At 41.7% G+C, this 24,554-nt stretch overlaps 1 protein-coding gene and 1 long non-coding RNA gene across 2 annotated transcripts in view; one reads left to right on the top strand and one right to left on the bottom strand.

Moving 5' to 3' along the window:
- Positions 1-479, bottom strand: part of ASXL3 (ASXL transcriptional regulator 3) — a 157,650-nt gene extending 157,171 nt beyond the window's left edge. Inside the window, exon 1 of the mRNA XM_048840570.2 lies at positions 169-479. Coding sequence (XP_048696527.2) covers positions 169-222 — 54 coding nt within the window. The 5' untranslated portion in view covers positions 223-479. The remainder of the gene's footprint in view (positions 1-168) is intronic.
- LOC142071034 (uncharacterized) lies at positions 103-16,395 on the top strand. The gene is made up of 3 exons (XR_012666988.1): positions 103-190; positions 14,416-14,563; positions 16,313-16,395. It is a non-coding gene; the product is annotated as an uncharacterized LOC142071034 (long non-coding RNA).
- The last annotated feature ends 8,159 nt before the right edge of the window (positions 16,396-24,554 follow it).

Genomic DNA, 24,554 nt, shown 5'->3' on the forward strand with positions numbered 1-24,554 from the left:
GAGTCAATCCCTTCGCTCACCCAGCCCTGCACGCTCACTCCAACATCCCCTAGTGATTGCAACAAAGCCGGGGGGGGGGGAGGGGGAGAACAGAGGTCCGCACGGGGTTGGCCGCCCCATCCGCTCGCCGGGGCTCGCCCGCCCGCACCATGCGAACGCAGCACCTACCAGGCGGGCAGCCTCGGCCCAGGTGCGGTCCTTCTTCTTCCTCTTGTCTTTCATGTTTGCATCTCATTGAGATGGTTCTAGGGGGGCGGGGGGAGGGCGGACTGGAACGCGCGGGGGAGGGGGGGCCCGGAGGGGCTCCACACAGACAAGGCTACACGGGCGCGGAGCTCCGGAGCCCCCGGGGCGGGGGGAGGAGAAGTGGGCTGGGCCGGCTCGGGCTCCCGCAGCAGCAGCAGCACAGCTGACAGCTTGAGGGATGCTCCGCTACTCTCACAACAATGCACTATGACGTCACACAGGGGAATGGCGACCGCACCAAGCATCCCAGCCAAGGCGGCCGCCCTCGCGAGGAAACCGCGCGCGAGACCAGAGCGATTCAAAAACCTCGCGAGAGCTCTTAGGGCGGCTGCCCCTGAACAACACGGCGGGCGGGGGGGGGGGGGGGGCACTAAGCAGGGACTACACGTCCCAGGGTGCAATGCGCAGCCAGCCGGCGCCCGCTGAGCGAGCTGGAGCATTGCGCCGTGGGAAGAATCGTCTCCCCTGGGCAGCGTGGACGCGACCCGCTGCGCGCTGTTGCCAAAAGCGCTCGGCAAAGCCAGAGCCCTGTGCCCGCGTCTGTCTCGGGAGGGGCAGCGCTGTGGTTATTACAGTGTGTGTGGGGACTGCTAGGCACTATGGCAACAACGTGGTCATTTAAAGGGGATGCCTATTGGAGCTGGCTTGCTGAGCTTTCAATTATAAAAGAAAATGTTTATTTTTAAATCCTACCAAACCTATTACGGCTGTTGCCAAGCCATGTGTACACCTTAAAGAATCAGGACAGTGTAGGTTAAAAAAAATCTGCATCCAAAGCCCCCATCCATGTAGATCCCCGAGACACACTTACGGCCACGCACTAGCTCTGCTGCACTTCCAGCACGAGAACCATACCTCCATTCTGCCATCCTATGTTCTGTCTCCCAATGCATGAACCATCAGCGGTCCCACCGCCTCCTCAATCAAATGCCGTCGTTCAATTCACCTGCCCTTTACAAGGCAGAGACGATAACATCTCACCTCTTACCTTGCATAAATCTTCCCAGTATAACTGATACCACAATATTTTCATGCCTTACTCCGTACATGTTGTCCCCATCCTCTCAATAGCCTACCAACACCACTATACATTTATTATTCACTCTACCACCCACATATAGGACATATATCCACCCTAACCTATCTAAGCTACACAGTCCCAAAGTATCTCATAATAAAACAGGCTGTAAACTAAAGCCCTTATCCTGCAAAGATTTCCACACATGCTTAATTCTAAGTATGTGAATAATCCCCTTGAAGACAATGGAACTACTTGCGGTGAGGGTTAAACAAATGTTTGAGTATCTGCAGAATAAGGGGGACTCAATCCTGGAATTACTCATGATAACCAGTAATACTCATGGTAGGAAGTGTTCTCCTGGGTTGCTTATTCCACACAGAGGACTGAAGGGATATATAAGCCTACAGTGTAATACAGTACTTTTCCTTGTCATTTAAAAATTGAAAAGTAGCTATGATACCATATACCCATAATGATGCTATGTGGACAGTATAGGTCATAGTAAGGTACAGTATAGGGATTGTTTGGGACATTTTATTTCTGAATTGTATGATTTTCAATTTTATTTTTCAAACTACAACATTCTAATGAGATTCATTTTATTGTATGTTCATAACTTTCCAACTTTAACTGTCTTACAGTTTTTAGATATATTTCTTAAAAAGCAAATGAACTTAAACACACCCTTTGTATACATTCTCCTAAAGGAATTAATAAGAATTAGCCAAGGCTTGACACATCTTGAGCCCAGTAATGGATACTCTTTCCCCTAATACTATTACAGATTGTATCTTTTCCAGTTTCTTATTTACCCATACATGAAGTTCACATACTCCTCTAGTGGGAATAAACTCACCACTGAAGACCACATGTTTTAGCCATATACCTTCACTATCTGTGGCTTTTCTTTGAGAGTTACTAGCAGTATTTCTAGTGTTGGTCTAGTGTCTAACTTAAAAGTAATACAGTAGATGTCCCATTTGTTTTCAGATTGATAGTTCATTCATCTTGTGCTTCAGCGTAGTCCATTACTCCTCTGAGCTAGCGGTGCTATCATCATACCCTTTTTCCGCGCTATGCACAGACTGCTGGAACTTGCAAACTCTTGCAAAGTGATGTAATTCGTTGGACAGGGAGAGAGTAGACGGAGTAAGAGAAGGTGAGGTGAACAGCGGAGGAGGGAACATGTGCATCCACATATATTTGCATGAAATGAAAGGCAGCTGATGAACAACACTGCCGCAGTTCTAGAAGGGAGGTAGATGGAAGGGAGTGATGGGTAGAGACTGGAGAGAGAGCTCCAGAGCACTCCTCACCTACACCAGTAGCAAGATAGCAAGTGCGTCCTCCTCCTCCAGCAGCAGTAGCTGACATGGAAAGTCCCATCTCTGAGACAAGGTAATTTGCAGAGATCTTCTTCATTCAATGCCTCAGTTCCAACTGGTTTCAGAGTAACCGCCGTGTTAGTCTGTTTTCGCAAAAAGAAAAGGAGTACTTGTGGCACCTTAGAGACTAACCAATTTATTTGAGCTGCCTCTCTATTACATAACATGAGACTGAACTATATCACACCAGCCTCTTAAAAATACAGGTTCCCCACATAAGCTGCCTCCTCCCTGATGTGGAAATTCATCCCTGAGTAGCACTGGGTAACATTTTTGGTCAAATAGTAAATTAATTGAAAAATGCAATTTCAGGTAAACTAAATCTATTCACAAATTCAGGTCGAATTTGGCAAGTAGTTTCAGCCAAATAAAATATGAGGATTTTTTTTAAAGAAGTCAAAACAGTTCATTCTGACATTTTCGAACTGTCATTTTGCTTCAAAACTAACCATTTCCCTTGAAAATGTTGTTTTGAAATGTTTTAAATGATTCATTTCACACCAGCTACTTTATTTTGGGATGGGGGTTCAGTGAACTAAAAATAAAATCATTTTCTAGTTGAAACAAAATGATTTTTTCCCCACATTTTTCTGTTCTCTCACACATGCTTATTTGCTCAGATCTAACCTGAGCAAGGGGTCAGTGGAGGGCCTGAGCACCACGTAAATGGCACAGGGATCTAGTGAAGATATTATGCAATAAATCCTACCACAAAAACAAAAACTATAAGCCTTTAACCAAAACCTCTCCCAAAGATGAAAACATCACAAAATAAATCACTCCTTATGTAACCTAATCAGGACAGGGCCCCGGTTAGTACCCTATCGTACAGCACATAAGAATAAATGGAAATAAAAAAATAGTCAAACTCACCATCATAGAATTTAACAAACTACTTAAAACCCTGAGTATTATCAGAGTCCATCTCTGCTTCTGAGGTATGAAAGTTTATGATCTCATTTAAAACAATGAATAATATAGTTAAAATGTCTTGTCATTCTCACATCAAAAATTACTCAAGCTTCACTCTTGTGGTCATGACAATGTCATCAGAACTCTTTGATATCTTACAGTTGTGTCTACTGTATTCTCTCTCTCTCTCTCCATATTAATTATAAAAAGAAAAAACCCAACAATGTAATGTATTTTGAGATTTTCTGATTCGGAAGACCATATACAATTTTTGTTGGATCTGGACCATAGTGAACAGTGTTATCCAGCTTTTTCTAGCAACATCACTCTACAGCTGTTCATCTGTTCAAATGTGTATCTGTTAATATATTTGTAAAAGTAATACAGGAAAGAAATTAATAAAATATCAAATGGAACTTCATCCAAAAACTAAATAGAGTGTATTACAGTAACAGAGATATTGTATTGCAGGATTTAGGATGGTAATCTAATGAACAAAATTAAATCAAGGCATGTTCTTATTTAGCGTGTCTTCCCAGGAGATGATTTCACCCTTGATGAAGTGTGAACTAGGAGCTTCAGATTCCAGAATAAATGGGAAAAGTTGTGCTAATATAACCACAAGGTATAACCAAGAATTTACCTGATCGTAGTGTTTGCTGGATAGTAAGAATTACAGTTAACAATGCAAAACAGTTTCAATCGTTTATAAGCATAGGTAAAATCCCATCAGCTACAGAGGGAAAATAATCTTGTAGTTTAGGCACTGAACTGTGACTCATAAAATCTGGATTCAGTTTCTGCCTCTGCCACAGACTCCCTATCTGACCTCTGGCAAGTCACTCTGCTTCAGTTCTCCAGTGGATGGGGCCATATGTCCCTGTGAATACATGGAAATGGTACAGGCTGGAGTGGCAAAAGACCTGGCCTACCTGTGGTAGTGTGACTGGAGGTTCTCCAAGGAAGCAGTTAAAGAGCAGCAAAGCCCCTCTGTGGAGAAAACAGAGCTGGGGCCAGAAGACCCAGGAAATCAAGAAATGGCCTCAGTAGCTGAGAGGGAGCCTCAGACAGAAGGGGGCTCAAAGGAAGACAAAGACCTAGGAGAAGGACCTTCCTCATGGGTGAAGTTTCCCAGACTACAGCCTGAGTCTATCAGCCCTTCTACAGCTACTCCATCCACCTGTACTGGGATCAACAACTTCCCAGGGCCACTCTTTCGAGCCCTCTTATTGGCTGTCCAGGTCCACCTGTAATTATAGTCCATGAATAAAGAGTCCTTTCTGAAGTGACCTTGCTGGCCAAAAGCAAAACATCTCCTGGTGGGAGGAGTTGGTTTCTTGGTAAGTTCTCCCAAGGGATGGAATCCCTTTGGATAAGGTCACTTGCCTGGGCCAGGAAGGGCCATAATGGTTGGGAGGGGGCATTTCCAGGTTCTTTTCTTGGCCTTCGTGCCCCCTCCCACTAGAGTTGTGTGACCAAGCACTCCTAATTACCCTTGTTGGTGTTCGGGTATCAGTGCTCCACGGGGAGCCAGGGCACACAGGCCCAACTTCTAGTGTTTCAGGCACTAGCCTGAGGGACATCGGGTAGTTCTCTGCCAATGACACTGCCTCTGCTACTGCTTCTGGCTGATGATTCACCACCCACTTGCATCCCCCTGCTGGAAGGATTTGGGTGAATCATTCCATGACAATCTTTTCTGCCACCTGAATCCCAGTACATCCCTCTGGCTGGAGCCACTGCCACCAGCGTTCTTTCAAGCTCTGAGCAACCACCCATGGCCATGCACCAGGGATAAATTTCTCAAGGCAGAACTGGTGTTGTTAGGTTTCTGGTGAGATGCTGAAGGTGTCTGAGATGGCCACTTTGACATGAGTGTAGTCTAGGACACTCATCACATCAAGACTCCAAGACGTGGCCAGTCAAGTAAGGGGCCGATAGGGTGGCCCAGATCTCTTTGGGCCATCAGGCTGACAACAACCTGCTTCAAAGTGACAAGGAACGTCTCACGGTTGTCTGCGGGTCCCATTTTGGTCAGCTTTACCAGGATGGGTGGGGTTGGATCTGTGTCTCCAATGGTTAGGCTTGAGGCTGGCCAGGGCCCCAGGGTGTTTTTAGGAGTGTCTCCATCTACTGAATGAGCCACTGTTGTTGCTCCTGGTGTTGTGCTACCACCTCTTTAATCGAATGCTGTTGCTGCTTTGCCACCTGCTGCTGCTGTTGGGTGGTGAGTTGCTGCAGCAGTTGGCTCTGCTGTTGCTGCTGCTGGGCAGCCTGCTGCTGTTGGTTTCTGAGAATCCATATTAGCAGTTTCTCAATATCCATCCCTGGTGTTCTGTGATGCCTACTCTCAGGCCTGGGACTCTATCATGCCCTCCTTTTCCACCAAATGTAAGAGGGTCCCTGGTGGCCTGGTGGTTAGCACCCACCTAGTAATAGGGGCAGTGGTAGGGGTGCCCAGGCCCACCACTCCACTGGGCTCCAATCCAGGATCCTAAGAGGGTAAACAGCATTTGGCCTCCTAGAGGCCCTTGCGATTTACCCTCCCTGGGTCACTTCCTACCGCTGCTTTCCTCCTTCAGCTTCTGGTCCCAGATAAAGCGTGGGTGGGGGGAGAGAAGAAACCAAACCACCAACCCTTATGGGGCTCAGCATAAAGTCCTATTCCCTTTGGGAGACTTCTCCAGCACCTTTGTCAGGAGCCTTCCAGGTACGTTTGTACATCTCCCCAACCTCCCACTTTCTAAGCTGGGTTGCTCCCTTTTCAACTCTGTCTCCAGTTGGAGCAAGCTCTGCAGGATGGGAGGGGTGGGGCTACTTGGTGCCAGTACTATCCTTTAACCCCTTCCAGCCGAGTGTGGATTATATTGTTTTCTTAAATACAAAGAACTAAGAACACGACAAGTGTCAGTTTTTAAAACAAAGCAATTTTTCAGTTACTTGATCAGTAAGAACATGGGGGGGCAGATCATCAGATGATGTAGATTGTCATAGCTCCATTGAGTTCAATGGAACTATGACAATTTACAGCACCTCGGGATCTGCCCCATTGTCTTATACTCAAACTCTTTCATTTGTTACATTTTTGTAACTCAAAACAGCCAAACCAAACATTCTTAAATTTGGAAAAACAAACAAACAAACAAAACCACACAGACACCAAATTGAGACCAATCTGGAAAGTTTTAACTTGAAGACTATTACTTTGTCAAAGTTAAAACTGGTTGCAAATAGGGTTATTGTACAAAAATTCATCCTCATCTTTAACTCTCACTTCATTAGTATGATATTATGGGCCCAGTGCAGTTTGTCTTCCTTATGCAAGTGCTCTTCGCTTTGTAGTATTAAGATCACACATGCTGATTTGAAAGTCCAGAGATAACAGGTTTACATTATATTTTTGACATGTGATTCCAATGAGAGGTACAAACCATTCAGTTGCACGCTAATATATATATATATATATGAACAAATTCCTCAGTGACTTACCCAGAAAATATTCAAAGACTCAGCCTTACTTACCATCCTTTGCTCATGGGCAAGGGGAAAAAGATGGGCCTTAAAGTGTGCCTGAATATTAACAAAATATGGCCTGCTATGGATCTGGGGAGGAAGTGAGCTCCAAAGTTATGTTATTATTTTGGTATGTTTAATCATCTGGACTGAATTGCCTGGCTTTGAATGTTTTCAGTCTGTACAGTATGTGTGAATTATAGTATTGTCAGGATGTTAAGGATAAGTCCAAATTAGCACTCTAAGAAACAGATAGTACTACCTCAAATATGGTCATAATCAATCCATAAATTACTACCAGGCATATCAACAGCTCTATGAATACTACTGCCTTTCATTTTTGAACTTACAAGAATGTAATACATTGCTTGAATTACTTCTTTGGGAGCAGAACATGTCACTTTCCCGATAAAATATGTCAGGAAACTTCTTGACGTTGAAGTAAAAATACCATAGGTGTATGACTGCTCTGAATCACAGCCTTCTACATTTTTAATCAACCAATTATGGAACACACTGAAGCTGTTAAAAAGTGGAAGAAATATAACATAAGGATTATAGGACTGTTGAAAGTTACTAGAATCTGGCCTTTAGTAAAAAGGTCAAAACCTGTAAGTTCCAGATGGAATATTACTCTCTACTCTCAATGTTGAAGAAATATTGAGATTTTGAATTTAAAAAGAATAACATTCCACAAAATGTGAAAAAATGATGGTTGAAAGTGCCAATACATCATCTTTTTTAAATGTTACATTTTTTTGACCATCCTGTTTGATCACAAAGTTTACTTCATTTTGCAGTTGCCCTCTCACTCTCTTTATTTTTCTTTTGCTCTTGAGACAGGAAAATAAATATATATTTATATATACAAATTCAGCTGCACACTAATATGCATATATTAGTATGCATATATATTAGTGTGTGTGTGTATATATATATATATATATATATATATATATTAGTATTCAGGGCACACTTTAGGGTCCACCTTTTCTCCCTTGCCCATGAGGCAATGGATGTTAAGTAAGACTGAGTCTTTGAACATTTTCTGGGTAAGTCACTGAGGAATTTGTTCATATATATATATATATACACACATATTTTCTCCTTGGTGATTTCTGAATAATTTTCTTCATGAAATGCTTTTAAATTAAGAAGAAATGCCACTTATACTGGAAACATGGGCAGAGTACTAAAAGGACATCACAGAGAATTTTAAACTGAAATCACCACAGATAGAAGATAACAGAATATCAGACTCAAGGGGAAAAATCTTGGCTTCATTAGTGAGAGTTTTGCCATTAACCTCAATGGGACCAGAATTTCATCCAAGATCCACATTCAGATCTGAGATTTTTGTTCTCAGACATGTTGTTGTAATTCACTTTTTCCATAATGCACAGTCACTAGTGCATGATTCTTAGAATTTGCTAGTGATAGCAATATCAGCAAGTGAAATCACAATTAATGCATGTCACCACCAGTGTAGAATGGTTTATGGGTTTAATTGTATTTTGTGGTTCATCATCATATAAGACCAATATTCTCTCAGAAGTGACATGGCTAATCACTTTGGAAAAGTAGTTCATTTAAAAAATATCAGCAGAAAGCAACATATTTGTGTTTCTCTGAAATGAGTGGCTAAAAATGTAATTAAAAATATAACTATTGAGTTTTTTGAGAGCAGTAAACGTAATTAACAGATCCCCTTTTATTTAGATTGACAATTTTGTTTTAGGAGAACACAGATAATTTATTTAAACTAATTCCTCATTTAAATTGAGTGTTAATTGCTAAATTATTTCTTGATAATGTTACCACAGAAAAATGTGTATCAGATGCAAACACAGAGATTGATAGTTTTAACTTTAGTGTAATTGCTCATTTTTCTTCATCAGAAATAAACAAAAGATCATTAACAGTGATTAGTAAGAAAATCTTTCAATAGATAACATAAAGTGTTTTAAAATCTTCAGTATTGCTAAAATGTATCTGTCACACTTAAGTGATTACTTCCTGTGTTCTCTGGATTTTGATTAAAATAATATGACTATCAGGCAGCACATTGTTCTACATCTCAAAAATGAGATGTAGAACAATGCAGCCATTAGCTACCTTTCAGTAAGCAAAACCAATGTGACAATCAGACAATAACAGGATATGGACATTTGAATAACTTTGATATAATAATTATTCACTCAGTAAGACATTTATAAATTCTTCTTTGTCTTTGGTCATGAAATTCTCTCATAGGAAATTGTTATAAGACACTCTGTTTCTCTGCCAATTTGATTTAAGTTTAACTAAACCATAGATTTATACTGTGTACCCATCTGTATCGTACCCTCAAATGCATGAATCTTGAGATCGTCAAGATATATATATACCCTGTTCCTATGATTACTTTAAATTCTTTCCATTTAAATTCAGCCATTGAATTATGCATAGATCAAATAAGTTAATATCCTAAAGGCATTGCAACAGGATTTATAAATCCCACTCTTTGGCAGAGATGGGAAGAGCTGGGGCAGTACCAGGCCAGGGAGGCCTGCCCCTCCGGCACTGCTGAGCACACTCCTGGGAGAAGACCAGGATAAAGGGAGCTTCAGCGACCATACCCCAAACTGGGATGCAGTGGTGGTAGGAAGTAAACCATGGGAAGGTGAGCAAGTTGGCTGGCTGAACTTAGGTGGTGCACACAACTTGACTTTCAGGGCCCTGAACCAGGACCTGGTGGAGAGGGAGGGCCCAAGTTCCCTATCTACCTTGGAGCTATGTCCCTGACCCCAAGGAGGGCAGGGTTAGGGGTCACCATCAAACAGGCCAGACTAGTTAATACAGGGGTGGGCAAATTACGGCCCGGGGGCCGCATCGGGCCCTTCAGATGTTTTAATCTGGCCCTCAAGCTCCCGCTGGGGAGTGGGATTGGGGGGCTTGCCCCGCTCTGTGTGTGCCATGGCTCCCGGAAGCAGCAGCATGTCCCCCCCTCCTGCTCCTATGCATAGGGGCAGCCAGGGGCTCCACACGCTGTCCCCGCCACTCCTCCAGCTCCCATTGGCCAGGAACTGCGGCCAATGGGAGCTGCAGGGGCTGCACCTGCAGACAGGGCAGCGTGTAGAACTGCCTGGCAGCGCCTCCGCATAGGAATTGGAGAAGAGACATGCCGCTGCTTCCGGGAGCTGCTTGAAGTAAGTACCACCCGAAGCCTGCACCCCTGACCCATTCCCACGCCCCAACCCCCTGCCCCAGCCCTGAAACCCCACCCGCCCTCTGAATCCCTTGGTCCCAGCCCAGCGCATCCTCCTGCACCCCCAACTCCTCATCCCCAGCTCCATCCTAGAGCCCGCATCCCCAGCCGGAGCCCTCACCTTGCCCCCCCCCCCCCCCGGCAGACTCCAACCCACTGCCCCAGTCCGGAGCCTCCTCCCACACCCAGAACTTCTCATTTCTGGCCCCACACCAAAGGCCGCACCCCCAGCCGGAGCCCTCACCCCCTCCTGCATCCCAACCCCCAATTTTGTGAGCATTCATGGGTCATCATACAATTTCCATACCCAGATGTGGCCCTTGGGCCAAAAAGTTTGCCCACCCCTGAGCTAAGACCTCATCCAGAGGACAGGGACACCTTGAACTAACAGAGACTGGAGTCAGAAACCCAGACCACTAGGCCGGTGGACTGAACAAATCACCCTGCTACAGGCTTGTTTTCAGGGCAAGTAACCGTGCTGCAAGCCAGCATGTGAATCTACAGCAAACTTTGAAGTTGTAGTATGTTAATCCGCACTCCGGGACTGTCACTATGCTGTAGCAGTGGGTTGTTACTGTGTGGTAAGCTGGCGCGTTGTAGAGTTACACTCTGGTCTTCCATGCAATAATGTGCCATATAGACAATCCCTAAGTCATGTCACAGTTCCTGTTGTCAAGAAGATACTAATGACTAGAGCTGGTCAGGATTCCTTTCACAAAATATTTATCCATAAAAAAATTCTGATTTGTCACAACTGAAACATTTTTCAGGAAAGGGTTGGTTCTGATTAATTTCCCATTTGGAAGAACTGAAAAAAGTTTTATAATTGTCAAGTCCCATTTTGACATTTTCAAAATGATATGTTCAAATTTTCTGTTCGAAACAATTTTTCTTTAAGAAATTTAAGTTAGTTTATTTTAATTTTTTCATTAAAAAGGTCAAAATCTAAATAAAATGTTTCAACATTGTCAAAAAGAATAGTTATTTATGTTATAGTAACTGGTTCTTTGAGATGTTCTGTGCCTGGGGATTCCACTCATGGTATGGTTACCACTCTAGTACAAGGGTTCAGAAGCTTCAACAGCTGTGTCCAGTAGGGGAAATGCACGTGACCTTCATTTCCTTGCACCATCACCCCAAGGGTACAAAGGACAGCACAACCTCACTCACCCTCTCAGTTCCTTCTTGTCATCCAGAGTCTCAAAGAGTCTCTGAGCTGTGGGGATGGAGGGTCGGTTACAGGATCTACATGCACAGAATATCTAGAAAACCAACTATAAGTTAAGTAACTGTTCTTTCTTCTTCATGTTCCTGTTTATGTGTCTCCCACTCATGGTGATTAACAAGCAATGTGGTCATTCGGGTGGTGGGAACTAGAAACTCATTTAAATAGAGATTGTAGGAATGTTCTTCCCACTTGTGCATCTGCTCTGGAGGCTGATACTAAGGAATAATGGTTAATAAATTTGGGCACTGAAGACTAAGTCACTGCTCTGCAAATTTCAGCCATTGGTATCCTGCTGAACCCTGCTGCTGAGACCACTTGTGATGTAGTGGAATGAGCAGTTACTCAAACTGGAGGCTGTAGATTGTTGACAAAGTAAGTGTAAGCAAGGTCTGACTGAGCTCTCTCCTGACATCTAGTGATGAGCTGGGGGAAGAGACTTCAGAAACAGATCATGTTTGTGTAGACATGCCTATTCTGCTGAGGTGAGCAGCAGGAAGGAGCTGCTCTGTCAAAATGATCACTTTTGGGTGGTGTTGGGTTACACTTGTTGCCGCTAACTCCACTTGGCAGAAGGGTTATATAAGAAATTTTTAGACAGTCTGTAATACATCTTGATAATCTTTGAGAGAAGACTGGTTTGCCCTTTGAAGCACTACCATGTGCAATACAGAGTCTAGGAGATTTCCTCAATGGTCTTGTGCTCCTAAGATAGTATGAAAGAGATCTCCTGCCATCCAGTGTTTGCAAATTCACTTCATCAGGGGATTAATGAGGTTTTGGAAAAAACACAGGTAAGTGTATATACTGGTTAATGTGAAAGTCTGAAATGTCTTTTGAGATAAATTTGGGATGTGATTGCATAGTTACTCTGTGTGGAAACCTGTGTACAGAGGATTGGACATAAGTCTTGCATCTCACTCACTCTGCGCACAGAAGTGACAGCTACCAAAAATGCCCGTTTAATTGAAAAATGGTGAAGGGAGCAAAGTGAAAGAGGCTCAAATGGAGGTTACATTAGTGATTGGAGAACTAAGTTCAAATTCCATGAAGGTGGCATATTCCTAATTGGTGGAAAGATGTGCAATAATCCTTTAAAAAATTTTGTGACTGTAGGATGGGAAATTACTGAAGAACCTTGAAGAGGAGGAATGAAAGTCTAGATTAACTTTGGTTGAACTAAACAAGAATACTGAATGATTTAAATTATAGTAAATAATCCAGAATTAATGGAACAGATGCTTGTAGGGGATCAGTCTGTTTCATCTTCATCCATAAGGAAAATCATTTCCAATTAGCAGTGTACGCTTTTCTGGTTGATGGCTTTCTATGTTCCATAATAAATCTCTGGACCTCATTGGGACATTTTCCGTTTGTGGAAGTTAGACAGAGAGCCTCTATGTCATGAGTTGAAGAGACTTTGGATCCAGATGGAATCTGAAAGATTGTCTGGCAGGAGAGGGAGTTATACGTTATTGAATGGAGAGTTGCAGTAGGTCCACATACCAAAATTTCCATGGATATGCTGGAGCCACCAGGATCATTTCAGCCCAGTCTTGTCTCACTTTCCTGAGCACCTTGGGAATTAGGGGCAAAGGAGGAAATGCACAGAGCAGATGATCCAACTAAGGGATCAGAAAGACATCTACTAGAGCATCCTGACTCCAACCTCTTTGAGAGCCAAAACAGGAGGCATTTTGTTGTCCTTCATTGCAAAAATCTATTTTGGGGAATCCCCAAGTTTGAAATATTTTTGTTGTACTAGCGGCAAAGAGTCCTGTGGCATCTTATAGACTAACAGACATATTGGAGCATAAGGTTTTGTGGGTGAATACCCACTTCTTCACATGATAATTTGTGGTACTCTCAGTACCACAGAGGATGATAATTTGTGCTGTAGAGGCAAGTATGGTTAGGTCAACTTGGCATCGGATCTGGAACCTTGAGTGATTGCATAGTGATCAGGGCAGAGGCCCAAGTGTCCACTCTACATATTTCTATCATAGATACGTTCTTTAGGAATGCTACCAATGTTGATAATGAGTGTGTGGAATGAGTTCCGATGGCCTTAGGAAGTTCAGTATTCTGAAATTGATAGCATTATTGAATACATGTGGAGATCCATTTGGATAGTCTCCTTTTGAATGCTTGGTAGTAGACACAAAAAGTCTTGGGGACTTTCAGAAAGGCTCGGTCCTGTCTAAGTAGAATGCTAATGCGCATCTAATGTCAAGATGGTTTCTCTTGGAGTCCTGTGTGGTTTTGGGTAACGGTTTTGGGAAGATGAATTGGTTGGTTTCTATAAAAGGATTATGATATTTTCGGTAAGAATTTTGGGTGTGGTTGTAACGTGACCTTGTCCTTGAAAAATATTGTGTAGGAGGGATCGGACATGAGGGCCCCTATCTCACTCATACGTCAGGCGGAAGTGATAGCAACCAAAAATGCCACTTTCATAGACAAATGTAGTAAGGAACAGGTGGTTAAAGGTTTGAATGGTGGTCTGGTGAAGCATTTCAGAACCAGGTTTAGCTCCCAGGCTGGAGCAGGTGGGCGAACCTCTGGGTAAACGTTCTGGAGGCCGGTAAGGAAGTCTCTAGTAATTGGGTGTGTGAAGATCGAAGTCCTTTCGATCTCTTGATGGAATGCTGTAATGGCCATGAGATGTACTTTGATTGAGCTATTTGCCAAACCCAAGTGTTTTAGCTCCAATAGGTATTCCAGCACTATCGGTAACAGTGTTGTAATGGCCATCAAATGTTTCTCTTGACACCACGAGGAGAATCTTTATGATTTTTGAAGGTAAGTATTATGTGTGGTCAATTTCCTGTTGTTTAGTAATACGTGTTTGACTTGTTCTGAACAGGCTAGTTCGCCATGATAGAATCTTGCAGGAGCCACGCTTGCAGGTGGAGTTTCTCCGGACTTGGATGAAGAGTGTGACCATTGTTTTGTGAAAGCAGGTCTGGTCGGCGAGGGAGAGCTCAAGGCATGCATATCGCCATTTGCATCAGGTAAGGGTACCAGGCTTGTCTGGGCCTTGTCAGGACTATCAGGATGACCTTGGCCTTGTCTATTTGTATCTTGTGTATTACGCATGATAGCAAGGGAATCGGTGGGGACACATACATGAGTTGTTTTTGTGGCATAGCATGTGGTGGTACCGCCAATGCTGATGGAAACGCTTTCGTCAGTGCTGGTACTGGCACCAGCAAATGCTATGGTGTTTTAATTGGTGTGGTCAGTGCTAATTTGGCTTTCTCTTGGTGCCCACTGTGATGTTGGTGCCAGAGGTGGAGGCATGATGCTTGGGGAGAGTCTTGGCATTGAGTTCCTCACAGGTGAGGTCGGTGCCATGTCTCCTTGTCTCAGGACCGGTGGTGGCGGAGGCGCCCGGAGCGTCATAGGTGCTCACCCCAGCGTGTGTTGGCATCGGGGGTAGTGACCTGGCAGGAGACGGCTGTTGTTTCTGCAGGGCTCTCTGCAGTGGAGTTTGCTCTCTTCTCTCTCCATCTTTTAGAGGAAGGCATGTCCCCTTTTGCTGACAGGAGGGTGCCCAGAGAGGTGATCCATTGTTCTGTCTCCAGTTGGAGAGATTTCTTCATCAGGATCATTTTCAAGTGAAGATCCTGGTCTTGCCGGGCTCTTGCTTTCAAATTATTACAGTCGGAGCATTTTTGTGGGATATACGCCTCACTGAAACATTGGACACATAACGAGTGTCCGTCAGAAATAGGCATTACTTCGTGGCATGAGCTACATCTCTTAAAGACTAGGAAGCCAGGCATCATTCAATGGTTAAACAGACCCAGCTGTAGGGAAACTATAGGGAAGGGAAAACTGGAATTAAAAACTATTTTTTTTTACTATCTAAACAAAATTAACTATAAGTATAACTTTCTAAGTGACTATCTATTTTAAATGTATTTTTAAGGTTTTTGTGAAGAGTGGTTAACACTACCCCAGAGCTCCATCTCAGGCCGAGAATGGTTGAGAAGGAACTGGAGGGGTCAGGTCGCACACACTCTAGATAAGGCACCAATGGCACCATGAGACACCAACTGCGCATGCACGACCCACAAGGACACTGCTACCATAAATCTCTGATTGACGGTGCCAGGACGCACTGACACCTGCAGGGGAGCACCCCCAGGGACACCACCCAAAGAAGAATCAGGGGTAGTCAATAGGCAGACCGCGGGCCAAATCTGGACTGTCAGATGTTTTTGAATGGACCCTGAAATCTTTTCATTTACTTATTATTATCAATATTGTTGTTATTTTTTCTGAAGTCTGGACCTTGACTATACCTTGACCAAGAAATTTGGACCTTGACAAAAATAGACTACCCCTGGACTAAATAATTTATATAGAAAACAGTTACTAGCTAAGGAGAACACAAATCAATTCTGACTCTGCTGAAGGGCAGTTACAAGAAACTGAGGGGGTTATTAATTAATATTCTAATATAATACAATATTTGTATTCCACTTAATATTTGAATACACTGTAAAGGCCAAAACTAAATGTAATGATAAAGTTGAAACTAAATGTTTCTACCTATTGAAACAAAACATTTCAACAAGATTGGAACAAAATATTTCAATGGTTCCAAACTGAATTTTTTCAGAATTTGTTTCACAGTAAGCTTCAAAATTTTGATTTTTTTGCTCTGATTTGGAACAATTTTTTTTTAATGCTGATATTTCTCAAGAACGGTCATTCTGATTTCCAACAAGCTCTTACATCAGGCATCTTTTCAGGTAACTCTTTCACCAGTCAAGTACTACTGCAGGTGACCTGTCAGTGCTTCCTGCGGATTAATCCTTCTTACTCGTCCTCCAAGAGTACTGTGAAGAAATCCAAGTGGTAAGATACTACATTTTACTCTAGTTGAAAATCCCACATACACCAGTAGACAGGTTACAGAAAATATTTCCATTGTCAAACTGTGTTTAGTATGAACAGTTTGTGTAACTTCCAAATGTTGAGCCAGTTAGTTCTGTCTTATTTAAATTATACACTATAACAACTGTTGAGTTAATCTACATTCGCTGCAGTGTTTTTACAATCAGATGTCCTGAGGTGGTCTTACACCAAGGCCTTCTTAACCATAAAAAGGAAGATTGGAGGATATTGAAAATGGTAACATCCATATATCCAAATACAAGTGCATCTCTAATTCTGTAATTGACAAAAACAAAATCTCTCTGTAAAATGTGTAGTGTACTGGTTTTGATTACATGTATATTGCCATGTTTTCATTTTATAAAGTTAAACTTATTCTTATTTAACTGGCACTTTTTGTACAGGATTAGCAATGATTAAAAACAATCATGGCAAAGTAATATTTTGTACTGTGGAGCATATTCTTGTACTTACTGACTTGGTAAAGGGGCCCACATTTCCTCTTCTCTTTTGCTCTTTGCCACAAGTACTCCTTTTCTTTTTGCTCTTTGAGTACATGTAGTTCCACTGGAGAATTTAGGTACTTGGCAAAATCATTCAAAAATAAAACAGACATATAAAGCAAAGAATTTCTTCTACAATGGCATGAGAACCTTTAGAATGCTTTGCCAAAATCTGTTACATGTATATTATTTCGTTCTTCCCACTAACCAAATGCTCTTGTATCAAAATATGCTATAAGTAAAAACTTCACAGTTTCTTTATTCGATAATCTTTGATAGCAATAATGTGAAGTAGTAATAAATAAATTTTTCCCACTGAAAACAAATTTTATCAAGAAAACGACATTCATTTTAGACTAGATTTAACTAGATTTAAGATTAATTTGGGTGCTATGATAGAGATCTCTGATATTCAGAAAAATAATCTCTCCCTTTATTGGATTTCTTCTCACTTTTCCTTGGAGGGTTATTTTAATAAGAGTTCAGTCTACAGTGTATGATCAAGGATATATGAGAACTTCTGCTGTGAGTACTTGTGTTGCAGTTGTGCTTATGTCAGTATTCATTTGATTAAAAAAATCTTTGCACTCTGTAGCTAAGATGCTTATGGTCTGAAGACAAGATTGCTTTCTTACAGGACAGTAAAGAGTGAGATCTTTAATCTGTTTTTCAGTACTGAACTCCATCAAAGATATAGCATTTTTAAACCAGAGACCTTCTGCAAAGAAAGTTTTTAACAGCACTTTGAAAAGAGAAGACTCATATTCAGATACATCAACTTGCAGTATTAGAAGAATTTTCTAAAGTTGTTTGGTTTCTTTAACCTGTCTCATAAGAACATAAGAATGGCCATACTGGGTCAGACCAAATGTCCATCCAGCCCAGTATCCTGTCTACCGACAGTAGCCAATGCCAGGTGCCCCAGAGGGAGTGAACCTAACAGGTAATGATCTTGGGATCTCTCTCCTGCCATCCATCTCCACCCTCTGACAAACAGAGCTAGGGAAAAAGAAAAGGAGTACTTGTGGCACCTTAGAGACTAACCAGTGCCACAAGTACTCCTTTTCTTTTTGCAACACGGCTGTTACTCTGAGAGGCTAGGGACACCATTCCTTACCCATCCTGGCTAATAGCCATTAATGGACTTAACCTCCATGAATTTATCCAGTTCTCTTTTAAACCCTGTTATAGTCCTAGCCTTCACAACCTCCTCAGGGAAGGAGTTCCACAGGTTGACTGTGCGCTGAGTGAAGAACTTCCTTTTATTTGTTTTAAACCTGCTACCCATTCATTTCATTTCGTGGCCCCTAGTTCTTATATTATTGGAACAAGTAAATAACTTTTCCTGATTCACTTTCTCCACACCACTCATGATTTTATATACCTCTATCATATCCCCCCTTAGTCTCCTCTTTTCCAAGCTGAAAAGTCCTAGCCTCTTTAATCTCTCCTCATATGGGACCCATTCCAAACCCCTAATCATTTTAGTTGACCTTTTCTGAACCTTTTCTAATGCCAGTATATCTTTTTTGAGATGAGGGGACCACATCTGTACACAGTATTCAAGATGTGGGTGTACCATGGATTTATATAAGAGCAATAAGATATTCTCTGTCTTATTCTCTATCCCTTTTTAAATGATTCCTAACATCCTGTTTTCTTTTTTGACTGCCACTTCACACTGTGTGGACGTCTTCAGAGAACTATCCACGATGACTCTAAGATCTTTCTCCTGATTAGTTGTAGCTAAATTAGCCCCCATCATATTGTATGTGTAGTTGGGGTTATTTTTTCCAGTGTGCATTACTTTACATTTATCCACAATAAATTTCATTTGCTATTTTGTTGCCCAATCACTTAGTTTTGTGAGATCTTTTTGAAGTTCTTCACAGTCTGCTTTGATCTTAACTATCTTGAGCAGTTTAGTATTATCTGCAAACTTTTCCACCTCACTGTTTACCCCTTTCTCCAGATCATTTATGAATAAGTTGAATAGGATTGGTCCTAGGACTGACCCGTGGGGAACACCACTAGTTACCTCTCTCCATTCTGAAAATTTACCATTTATTCCTACCCTTTGTTCCCTGTCTTTTAACCAGTTCTCAATCCATGAAAGTTCTCTTATCCCATGACAACTTAATTTGCATAAGAACCTTTGGTGAGGGACCTTGTCAAAGGCTTTCTGGAAATCTAAGTATGCTATGTCCACTAGATCCTCCTTGTCCACATGCTTGTTGACCCCCTCAAAGAACTCTAATAGATTAGTAAAACAAGATCTCCCTTTACAGAAACCATGTTGACTTTTGCGCAACAATTTATGTTCTTCTATGTGTCTGACAATTTTATTCTTGACTATTGTTTCAACTAATTTGCCCGGTACTGACGTTAGACTTACTGGTCTGTAATTGCCAGGATCACCTCAAGAGCCCTTCTTAAATATTGGCGTTACATTAGCTACCTTCCAGTCATTGGGTACAGTAGCTGATTTAAAGGACAGATTACAAACCATAGTAAATAGTTCCGCAATTTCACATTTGAGTTCTTTCAGAACTCTTGGGTGAATTCCATCTGGTCCCGGTGACTTGTTATTGTTAAGTTTCTCAATGAATTCCAAAACCTCCTCTAGTGACACTTCAATCTGTGACAATTCCTCAAATTTGTCACCTACAAAAGACAGCTCAGGTTTGGGAATCTCCCTAACATCCTCAGCCGTGAAGACTGAAGCAAATAATTCATTGTAGTTTCTCTGCGATGACTCTATCGTCTTTAAGTGCTCCTTTTGTATCTCAATTGTCCAGGGGCCCCACTGGTTGTTTAGCAGGCTTCCTGCTTCTGATGTACTTAAACATTTTGTTATTACCTTTTGAGTTTTTGGCTAGCTGTTCTTCAAACTCCTTTTTGGCTTTTCTTATTACATTTTTACATTTAATTTGGCAGCGTTTATGCTCCTTTCCATGTACCTCACTAGGATTTGACTTCCATTTTTTAAAAGATGTCTTTTTATCTCTCACTTCTTCTTTACATGGATGTTAAGCCACGGTGGCTCTTTTTTAGTTCTTTTACTGTGTTTTTTAATTTGGGGTATACATTTAAGTTGAGCCTCTATTATGATGTCTTTGAAAAGCGTCCATGCAACTTGCAGGGATTTCACTCTAGTCACTGTACCTTTTAATTTCTGTTTAACTAACCTCCTCATTTTTGAATAGTTCCCCTTTCTGAAATTAAATGCCACAGTGTTGGGCTGTTGAGGTGTTCTTCCCACCACAGGAGTGTTAGATGTTATTATATTATAGTCACTATTTCCAAGTGGTCCTGTTATAGTTACCTCTTGGACCAGATCCTGCGCTCCACTCAGGAATAGATTGAGAGTTGCCTCTCCCCTTGTGGGTTTCTGTACCAGCTGCTCCAAGAAGCAGTCATTTAAAGTAACGAGAAATTTTGTCTCTGCATTTCATCCTGAGGTGACATGTACCCAGTCAATACGAGGATAATTGAAATCCCCCACTATTATTGAGTTTTTTATTTTGATAGCCTCTCTAATCTCCCTTAGCATTTCATCATCACTATCACTGTCCTGGTCAGGTGGTCGATAATAGATCCCTACTGTTATATTCTTATTAGAACATGGAATTACTATCCATAGAGACAGGTTTCAGAGGAACAGCCGTGTTAGTCTGTATTCGCAAAAAGAAAAGGAGTACTTGTGGCACCTTAGAGACTAACCAATTTATTTGAGCATGAGCTTTCGTGAGCCACAGCTCACTTCATCAGATGTGCAGTTCACGGTACACATCTGATGAAGTGAGCTGTGGCTCACGAAAGCTCATGCTCAAATAAATTGGTTAGTCTCTAAGGTGCCACAAGTACTCCTTTTCTTTTTATCCATAGAGATTCTACGGAACATATGGATTCATGTAAGATTTTTATTTCATTTGATTCTACATTTTCTTTCACCTATAGTGCCACTCCCCCCTGTATGACCTGTTCTGTCCTTCCGATATATTTTGTCTCAGTACATTCCTAATGATAACACTGAATTTTTATTTCAACCATATAGTAAAGAAATAAAAATTAAAATATTTGCTTATCATAGGTTTGGGCATAAGGTCAGAGATTCTTGCCAATTTTACAACTCTTAGACAAATTTTAAAGTATAGAATTTTTTTTGACAGACCCCACCAATAGAACTATACCTCAGAGGATATCCAAGTCTGTTGTTATTTCCCCATTGTCATGTTTGATTTAAACTTGAAGACTAGTACAGACAGGGTCTTCGGGTTTTTCTTATAGTTTTTTTGCTGAGGCTGTCTTTTCCCTTGCTTTTCTTACAACCATTTACCATATTATGGACTCTGATTGACTATACCAGCCAGAAGTGCTGACTTCCTGATTTCCTGGGGGTGCTCCGCTATGCCCCAGGCCCTGCTCCCACTCCACTTCTTCCACCAACCCCCACACTCCACCCCTTCTTGCTCTCTCCCCCTGCCTTTTCCTGCCCCCACTCCCCCCCAGCACCTCCTGCATGCCGCTGAACAGCTGATCCCAGTGGGTGGAAGGTGCTGGGGGGAGGGGGAGAAGCTGAACCACAGGGCTGCCGGTGGGTTCTGAGCACCCACTATTTTGTCCTATGGGTGCTCCAGCCTCGGAGCACCCACGGAGTTTGGTGCCTATGATACCAGCTCTTTAGGCAGGGTGTATGAGGGAACAACTCCTGTCCAGTACTACTTTGTTCCAAGTTTTCCTGGGACAGGGTCACTGATGAGAAGTAGCAGCAATGAAGGAGCATTCTGAGGTTAGTGAGAGGGCCTATATTCTTGACTGACTTCAGAGCTCAAGACTAGAGTTGCATTAGCACATTGAGCTGGAATGGAAAAGGCTGGTTTGTGGTAGTCCCCAACTGGGCTCTAGCCAAGAAAGCAGGTTGCTGGGAAATGTAATCCCTCCAGGTGGCCAAGTTCATACAGTGCGGTTCCGGTAACCCTGTTGGAAATAAGGGTGAGTATGAGGTCTGTTCTCTTTCACCCCAACAGGACCCTCTTCATTACCACTGGGAAGGGAGTGCAGGCAGAATCCTCTGCACTCAGGACCCCTGAGGGGAAGAGAAAGAAAAAGGAGATGCTCCCAGAAGACACTGGAAGGTGGAGCATTCTGGGAGTCCATGTCTGAAGACAACAGGTAAGGAGACTGGTTTCTTGTGTGTTCCAATATGTATTTTGTTTACACTAGTTTTGATTGACTGAATAGTACTTTGTGTATTTTGGAAATACTTTAATGCTAAAATGTCATACTCGGTATTTGGGAAGTGATGAGGCATATGTTTTTGTGTTCGTCCACCACCCCTTGCTTCAGTGGCCGGGACAATTCCACTGTGCCCTCTCTCTACTGCACCTTAGGCTGCTTCATATACTGATACTGTTGAATTGGGGTGGAGGGAAGGGCAGAATTTCATACAATAGTGGCAGGCAAATCAGATAGTGAGTAGTAAAGCTGGTTGAAAGAGCAAAAATAAGTCAAATTTTGAAACTATTTTCATTTGACAGATTTTAAATGGACTAATTTTGTTATTTTCAATTTTTCAGGAACTATTAAAATTTTAAAATTTTTGATTTTTGGAAATTTTTTTTTTCATTGTGGGGGAGTGGGAAATAGGATTTTCAGCCATTTTTAAAGGAGAAGCCAGAAGAAAGAAAATCAAATGCCTCCCATATGAAAAACCAACCCCCCCTCCCCCAAAATCAAGAAGGCTGATTTTACTTTTTGTTTCTCCTTTTGTTAAAAAAAATTGAATATTAAAAGCATTTTTGATTTAGCTAAAAGGCTGTTATTGGACAAACATTTTTACTCAAATAACTTTCACCATTTGTAGTGGGTATGTGATGTGACATTGAGAGCACTAGTATTTAATGGCAGGCAGACAGAGGGGCTCTTTCAGCACTGAGGTTTATTGAGGGCTAGCAAAGTCAGCTGCTGTTTAGAGGAAAACAGGTTAAATGTCATGTTCAGTACAGTGTCTTTTCCTGTACTTGTGCTATTTCTTACAGTGAAAGGAAATAGGCCAGAACATTTACGTTGTCCTATATTAAGTTGTACAGAATCACTTAACAGATGAAATTCAAAGGGACTATCTCTTTGCCCACATGTGTGTATATACATTCATAAGGCCTGATCCAAAGCTAATTGAATCAATGAAAACTTGGCTATTACTCATATAGAAAATTGGTATTATATAGCAGTGGAATAGACATTCTTAAAAAGGTAATTAGATGACACTCGGTCAATTACTAATGAACAATTTCTAGCTCCTGGTGTTAATCATATGTTGATCTACTTATTTCTAAATTATGTAGCTGGGACACATGTACTTTGAATATTTCTTATTCTCCACACAGATGTTTCTCAGGCAGAAACAATGGGTCAGATCCTCAACTCATGTAAGCTGGTGTAGCTCCATTGATTTAATTTACATGCATAGACTTATTTTGACTTTTGCTTCACATTAAAGGCCCAGACAGAGTTTGCCAAAATCCAGGCAACATACCTTTAGATGGGTAGAGGATTACCCATGGTTTTGTAAATAATCTTTCCCTTGGCACATGTGGATAAACTTAATATCTATTATTGATACCCTGGTTGCTATTGTCTATTTTAAGTTACTTTGCAAACAGCAGTGGTTCTCAACCTCTGGCCCGTGGGCTGCTTGTGGACCAATCAACACACAGCTGCAGCCCGTGTGACATCCTCAGGGCCACATAACGAGCTGCATATGCGGCCCTCCTTGGTAAAGAGGTTGAAAAACCACTTGTATACAGTATACCTCTGATATATGTGTGTGCATTGTCTTCACATACCTCACCTTGTTTTTCTGGTTTGGAAGTTTTTTTAAAAAAATTCAAAACAGCTTTTGTATTATTTACAACCTCATCACAATAATTTACTTCTGTTAACTCACAATAGAAGGAAAACAACATCTGTCATTATATCGATCATATGGTCTTAATGTGTTTCTCAAATGCTCACTGCAGTACAGTCTGACTTGGCTGTTATAACTACTATTTTTCTTTATTGACAATTCATTTCTTTTAGGCTTACAGGAATCAACAATTGATTTGGAGTAAAGGGGCATATGGCAACCATACAGAATGGCTATTAGAGACAGATATTGCAGAAGAGATATCATTTGCAGTATTATGCAGTTTGTCTAAACATGTCTCTGCTGGACAATTGTAACCTAGAAACTGTCAATTGCACTTTCTGACAGAATATACTGACATCCTAATGCATGGATGAGAGTGTAGGCAGCCAAGACACCATGTCTGAAGATCAAATTTCCTTGTGTTGAGACAAGGAATACTAGCCAGAAATATAACTGCTGCCTTTTGTAAGTTCTTCCACACTACTACTGGCTTGCATGAAAATTTAAGAAAGGCTTCTACAACACTGTAAAAATGTAGTTTTAATTGTATTTAATCAGATTTAATGATTTTTTGAATCGGTACAGAATTGCACTACAGAACTGGCAAAACCACTTTGTAGCACAGATTAATTTGCTGATTAGGTTTCAATGGGGAAAAAATATCTTATTTTGCAGCCTTCT

Source organism: Caretta caretta, chromosome 2 (assembly GCF_965140235.1).
Source record: "Caretta caretta isolate rCarCar2 chromosome 2, rCarCar1.hap1, whole genome shotgun sequence".
NCBI lineage: Eukaryota > Metazoa > Chordata > Testudines > Cheloniidae > Caretta > Caretta caretta.